The sequence below is a fragment of the Camellia sinensis genome, chromosome 12, assembly GCF_055761805.1.
Source record: "Camellia sinensis isolate YWXY chromosome 12, ASM5576180v1, whole genome shotgun sequence".
Taxonomy (NCBI): domain Eukaryota; kingdom Viridiplantae; phylum Streptophyta; class Magnoliopsida; order Ericales; family Theaceae; genus Camellia; species Camellia sinensis.
Window position 1 is genome coordinate 64,003,357 of NC_138972.1, and position 7,272 is coordinate 64,010,628.

Sequence of the window (7,272 nt, forward strand, 5' to 3'; positions counted from 1 at the left end):
CAGAATTTTGCTCTGCACTGCTCTCACGCCGCTGCCGACAATCTATCCGCCATACTCCAAAATTGAGGTTATTAGGTCTTTGATAACCACTAGTCATTCCGCCATTACAGAACTCTGCAACATTCAAAATCAAACCAAGGAGGTAAACAAACCTAGCACAAACCCACTTGGGTTTGTTTTTCCCAATCCAGAGTTCAAATTCAACCTCCAAACACGAACCCTTTCACAATAATTTCCAAACCTTGTTCTTGAAACTTTGTAAATAATAATTATATTAGGAATAATCACAAAGAAGAAGAAGAAGACGATTGTTGTTGTGTATATGTAATGAGTGTGTGTATCAATGAAGGAAACAGACTCAAACCTATACAAGACAATACAATGAATTTGAGTGTGCAGTGACGAGTTGTTGTGGGAATGAAAAAAAATAGATAAGGTACACTAATCTTCTAGTGTTGTTACATATATTGACAACTAACTACTAGTCAAATAGGGTCAATTTGCATGGCGGTGTGGCTGTTCATAAAGCGTCAAGATCCTCGGTGACGGAGGGGAGCCGGGAGGTAGGGAGGCAGCGTCTCCTCTCTTCTTCTTCTTCTTCTTCTCTCTCTCTCTCTCTCTCTCTCTGTTTTCTATATCTGCTCGTATATAGCAGCTGTGAGGGAGTCGGCTGGCGACAGAACGGCGGTGGCGGAAGGGCGTCGGGAGGCAGAGAGGCAGTGTCGTTTCTCTCTTTCTATATGTATAGGCAGTTGGGGGGAATTTTGAAATCTAGTAATTTTTTTTTTTTTTTTCAAAATACTCACCAAAACGTGAGGTTGCATATGAACCCTTGGAAGTTGAGTGGGACACATGTCGGTCATCCATGCATCACTGTAGGAGATCAATGTAGGATTTCAATCTAGAGGATCCTTAAGCCATCCGTGGAGCCAGTTGCATCATGGAAAATAAGACAGATAAGTTTCATGATTTTTTGTCAAAAAAATTATGTAAACCATGGAAATTTTAAGAATAAAAATAACTATTGCCTTTTACAGAACATTTAATATTGAGAAACTTTAATAGTTTTTTAATTAACGGGGATTTTTAGATGAGACTCGCAATTTAATATCTGATCCAAACAATTTATGTATTAAATAATATGATTATTCGTATTTTTCCTTCATTATGAGTCATAAGAAAAATACTATAAATCTTAAATTTTTTACTAAACAAATAACTAAAGATTTTATCCCTATTACAAATATTCGTTAATTCCAATCTACTTGAATTGATTGCTTCCAAAGTTTCTATAATGGACCTACAATAGGCTACAATTGACCCATTAGTAGTCAATAGCAATTTTTTTTCTTAGAAGATTGGGACACTTCTGTCTTGCAAACTCCACTGAAGTCTTTTTAGTGTCTCTGTTTGAGCAAACTTTTTTTTAATGGCTCACATTTTAAAACGATTATAGACGAAACTAAATCATATTTGTTTGACGAATTAAATTGAATAAAATTATTAGTGATTGAATAGTTAATGAAAAGATTGTTAATATGTAAATTGTTAGTGTAGAGATTAGATGAAAGTGTGTTTGTATTGATAATATAGTGTTGAAGATGGTTAATGATGAGAATGTTAAATTATTTTTATAAAAAATTTAGAACAAATAATTTCTATATTAAAAATATATTTAAAACAAATATAAATTTTTCTTTTTTAAAATAACATGTTGCAATTGTAAAAAAAAAAACAAAAAAAAATTATTCCGATCAGCTGGCCGGATGTCCGGATGAACCCATTCCACTAACTATTTTTCTAATCTCACATTTTTCTTGGCCAAGCTAATCTCCCCATTGAGGGAGATTATTAAGCCGCTCACGTTAGCAAGCTGACGACCCAAATCAACACCAAATGTACTGTGAGTGGGACTCACAGCCATTTTACTCCAGTCTGGCAGCCAAACAAACAGGAAAAGCTTATAAAATTTCAGATTACAATATTGTATTCTACCCTGAAAAAACAATCGATTCATCATAAATAAAAATAAAAAAATCATGTCAGAGTGGCTTTCTTTGCTCTGCACTGCCCTTGTGTGGTGTTGCTACTTGTGCAACATCCCTGGAGCCAGTTGCATCATGGAAAATGAGACAGATAGAGTTGCATTGGTGGCCTTCAAGGCTGCAATAGATCAAGACCCATTTGGTGCCCTCACTTCCTGGAATCATTCACTCCACCACTGCCAGTGGAACGGCATTTTGTGTAGTCGTCTGCATCCTGATAGAGTTATTGGGCTAACTCTAAAGTCCCAAGGCCTGGTTGGATCGCTCTCACCTCATGTAGGAAACCTCTCCTTCCTCAAAAGCATTGTTCTTCAAAACAATAGCTTCCACGGCCCAATCCCACATGAGATGGGTCGCTTGTTTCGGCTACAAACAATAGAATTCAGCACCAACTCCTTTGGTGGTGGAATACCCAACGACCTTTCTCGCTGCTCAAAACTTGAATGGCTGAACTTGATCTACAACAACCTAACCGGAAACATCCCAGCTGAGTTGGGCTATTTGTCAAGGCTTCGAACTTTAGCCTTGAGTAAAAACAAGCTTTCAGGTACCATCCCTCCTTCCATTGGAAACCTTTCATCTCTTTCCAATCTCTCTTTCGTGGATTGTAATTTGCATGGGGAGATTCCGGGAGTAATTGCTGAGCTTCCCGGCCTGAGATTTGTCCAGTTATCGGGGAATAGCCTATCTGGTAAGCTTCCATTTGGCCTTTATAATATCTCCACCATCAATATGCTCTCACTAGCCAATAACCAACTTGAAGGAGATATTCCTCCTCATATAGGCTCCACACTTGCTAATCTCAAGTTTCTTTCACTTTCCAGCAATTTGTTTACTGGAACAATTCCTACTTCACTGTCAAATGCTTCGGGGCTTGAATTGATAAGTTTATCTACTAATTATCTCAGTGGGACAATGCCGAGAGATCTTGGAAAACTTTTGGGTCTTCAAACAATAATAATTAGTGAAAATTGGTTGCAGGAGGACGTCACTTTTATTTCGTCTCTAACAAATTGCACCAGTTTAAAATTTATTGAAGCGAGTAGCAATCGTCTTAGAGGTTCATTGCCTGACTCCGTAGCTAATCTCTCCACACATCTTAGCTTCATAAATTTGCAGATTAATGAAATACATGGAAGCATTCCTTCGGGCATCGGGAACCTCCTCAACCTCACTGTCTTAGTTATGACAACGAATTATCTTACTGGCCCTATTCCTTCCTCCATTGGCACACTTCATAAGCTGCAAGTTCTGATGTTAAACCAGAACAAATTCACAGAACTTCCATCTTCGCTTGGTAATTTGACTTTGTTGAATACTCTCAATTTGGCAGAAAACAATATCCATGGAAGCATACCTCCGAGTTTGGGCAATTGCCATAGCTTGTTAGAATTAGACCTTTATAAAAATAATCTCAATGGTTCAATACCCCCTGAAATTATGAGTCTCTCTTCCATTTCAACATTCCTCATGTTAGATCACAATGCACTAACTGGTTCTCTTCCATTAGAAGTCGGGTCTTTGAAAAATCTTGCAAACATGGGTTTGTCCTATAATAGATTATCAGGACCCATACCAAACACTCTGAGCAATTGTTTGAGTTTGGAATGGCTTCAGTTGGAGGCCAATTCATTTGAAGGAGAGATACCTCAAAGTTTGAGCATGTTGAGGGGTTTAAGATGGTTGGATCTTTCGTGCAACAATTTGTCAGGACTGATCCCAAGTTATCTAGGTGAGCTTCAACTAGATATGTTGAATTTGTCTTTTAACAGGCTACATGGACAAGTTCCACTACAAGGAGTGTTTCAAAATGGGAGTACAATTTCAATTGTTGGAAATGATGAGCTATGTGGAGGTATTGCAGAATTAGACCTTCCTCCATGTCCATCCTCCAAATCAAGCAAGAATAAGCTATCTCACAGGATGAAAGTGATCCTATTGGTGGTTGTTCTTTTGATATTTTTATCTTTGTTTGTTAGCTTCTTTATATTTCTTCAACGACGTCATCATTCAAAAAAGAAGACCTCTAGCATGCCATTAATCAAACATCAAGTTTTGAGGGTTTCTTATACAGAGCTTCTCAAAGCCACCAATGGATTCTCAGAGGCTAATCTAATTGGTGTTGGGAGCTATGCTTCAGTTTACAAAGGGATTCTTGATCAAGGTGAGATGGTTGTGGCAGTGAAAGTGCTCAATCTTCAGACTAGAGGAGCTTCTAGGAGCTTCATGATAGAATGCAAAGCACTAAGAGCGATAAGGCATCGAAATCTATTGAAAATTTTGAGCGTTTGTTCTAGTGTGGATTTCCATGGTAATGAATTCAAAGCTCTGGTATATGAATTTATGGCAAATGGAAACTTGGGCAATTGGTTGCATCAAGTCGGAGTTGGAGACCATGGGCAACCAGAAGAACCCAGAAATCTTAAACTAATTCAGAGGCTAGACATTTCCACTGATATTGCCTCTGCACTTGAGTATCTTCATTGTGGTTGCGAGTCGACAATTATTCATGGTGATCTAAAGCCAAGCAATGTTCTTTTGGATGATGAGATGACGGCCCATATTGGAGATTTCGGGTTAGCAAAAATTATTTCTACTGTTTCAAGTGATATGGCACAAGGTCAAAGCAATTCAGTTGCGATAAGGGGAACCATAGGCTATGTTGCTCCAGGTACAAAATCTTTTGCAATTTCCTTGGAGTAGAAAAATTGAACTTGCAATAGGAAAAGTAATAATATATATATACACACACATACATCTATATACACCTTACATGGTATAGAATAATTTCAGCACAAACAGCCATACAAAAACCATGGCATTCTACAAAATAGTGGGCTCCTACATATTTTTAAGCATTGTTTTTATACAGATTTTGTGCCATTTTTTAATGCTCCATATGTGTGCTTCCACCTCCTCACTATTAAGAAACAAAGTACTAAGTTTATTTTCATTAATGTGGGCATGCTTAATCTCAATGTAAATATTGCTATTCAATTTCAAGTTTACTTTGTTTAATGTGGCCATGCTTGAACTTGGCTATGGAATACCTAAGTTAAACCTCTATGCCGCCTCCTCTATTTTTTTTTTCTTTTCTGTCTGTTTTTTTCCCCCCCCTTAAACTCTTCATTATGTAATTCTACTATGAAATGTTACTCCGATCAAAATAGTCTGTGGTATCTACTGGTAGATAGAATTTTGCAATCAAAGCATTTTCCAAGATCTTACTCAGTACTTGGAAACTTGTGTAGTTGATTCTGACAGAACTTTTCGTGCAAGACTAATTTTTGTTTGCTTCAATAAAACTTATATTGTTATTCATAGAGATGAAATTAAGGGGTGTTTTGGGAAGTTGGTAAAAAGCTGGCTTTTGGCTTTTTATCAAGTTTTTTTGGCTTTTTTGGAAGTGATTTGGGAAGTTGGTAAAAAGCTGACTTTTTTGATTTTTGATTTAATATTTTTTAAAAGTGTCACATCACTCCAAAATGACTAAAATATCCTTACTTTTTGATTTTTGAATTAATTAATTAAAATTTTCTAGAGGGTAGTTTGGTAAATTTGGGTGTTGTGTTTTTGGTCTTCCCAAATGGGATTTGGGGCGTTTTGGACAACCTGGCGTTTTTGGCAACACACACAAAAAGCTGTGTTTTTGGTGTGTTGCCAAAACGGCACTAAGGCCATCATACCACATTTTCTATTGGGATTACAACTGTGTCAACTAACTGGACTCACTTTTCACACTAACATTACAAATAATTTGCACACTAACATTAGAAACAATTTGCAGAGTATGGCATGGGTGACATGGCTTCCACACTAGGGGATGTATACAGCTTTGGAATTCTTTTACTGGAGATATTTACAGGTAAGAGACCAACCGACGCTATGTTTAAAGATCATCTAAATCTTCATAACTTCGTTAAGAATGCTCTGCCGGATCGGGTGATGGAGATTGTGGATCCTTACATTCCATTGGAGCATAACACAAGAAGTTGGATTAAAGACTGCATGGTTTCCATTATGACAATTGGGGTTGCATGTTCAATGGAATCACCAGTAAATCGAATGGAATTGGGAAGTGTTATTAGCGAATTGCGTAAGATAAAAAATACATACATGAATGAAGGGTTGAACCAAGACTAGGAAGTTGGAAGAGATTTTGCAACATAAAAGCCAAAGGTGTGTATCATACCCTCTTGCCCATGCATATGCATTACCAAAATGAATAATGTTATACACAAACGAATTTTTTACCTAATTTTCTTATCACTAGATAAAAAGACATTGAGTTTTGCGTATATTTATTAATATTATGGACCCCACTAAATTTGCGACTCATGGTAAGAAAATTTGATGAGAAATTTGTTTATGTATGTCATTACTCTACTAAAATGAATCTTTCCCTCTTCTGAAACATCTCAATTTCATGTTCTCATTTTTCTTTTCTTTTTGATTGGCTCTAATTTTATTTTCTTTCTTCTTCTTATTTATTTATTTTTAATGTGAACTAAAGCATGTTTATTGTTTTGTTGATCAAGGTTACTTCCAAGGACCCCCAATAATGGTTACCTATATGGCATATGATACTCCATCGGCCAATAGAGTTCAAGTGGTAGCTTTGTGTTTTATTGCCTCCTTGATGAGTTCATATTCATCATCCTCATCAGCTGCTTGAATAAATAACTGTCACTTTTCTTTTTTTTTTTTTTTTTTTTCTTTTCTTCCTTCCTTTGATTAGATTGTATTATATAAAAAATATGTTCATGTGAGATATTTCCAACTAAGATTGTGTGTAAGAATTATCATTTTGTTGTATCTTTCATTTGAAATTGCATGGCCATATAGCTCCCGCTCTTTAGTCATTATTAAATTGTTGCACAAAATTGGCATTTATGTTCCGTTTGTTTTTGCAAAAAAATGTTATTTATAGTAAGCGTTTTTCTATGTTTGATTACGACCTTAAAATTGATAGGTTAAAAGAGAGATCAAATTGATTTGTATGGATCTTTGTTTGTGTTTGTGTTTATATGATTTTTTTTTTAAGTTGGTCTCTGCCCTTTCACATCAATACAATAGGGGTTACGTTGTTTTTTTTTGGATGAGTGTGATCTCTAGAAAAAAAATCACATAAACCTTGCACTTTAGTTTTAAACAATTCAAATTAGTTTGTCATTTGCTCTTAGAATTTGAACCAAAAAAAGATCATGTGCAAGATTAGAGGGATCAA

At 36.1% G+C, this 7,272-nt stretch overlaps 1 protein-coding gene across 2 annotated transcripts; it reads left to right on the top strand.

Moving 5' to 3' along the window:
• Nucleotides 1–1,947: 1,947 nt before the first annotated feature.
• LOC114269590 (uncharacterized) lies at nucleotides 1,948–6,895 on the top strand. 2 transcript variants are annotated; one of them, XM_082898826.1, is made up of 4 exons: nucleotides 1,948–3,592; nucleotides 3,635–4,716; nucleotides 5,833–6,224; nucleotides 6,584–6,895. In XM_082898826.1, exons 1-3 carry the CDS (start codon nucleotides 2,040–2,042, stop codon nucleotides 6,186–6,188), a joined length of 2,991 nt encoding a protein of 996 aa, XP_082754952.1. In that variant the 5' UTR covers nucleotides 1,948–2,039; the 3' UTR covers nucleotides 6,189–6,224; nucleotides 6,584–6,895. The 2 variants fall into 2 exon arrangements, with proteins under 2 accessions (XP_082754952.1, XP_082754951.1); XM_082898825.1 differs by having other exon boundaries at nucleotides 1,948–4,716.
• Nucleotides 6,896–7,272: the final 377 nt, after the last annotated feature.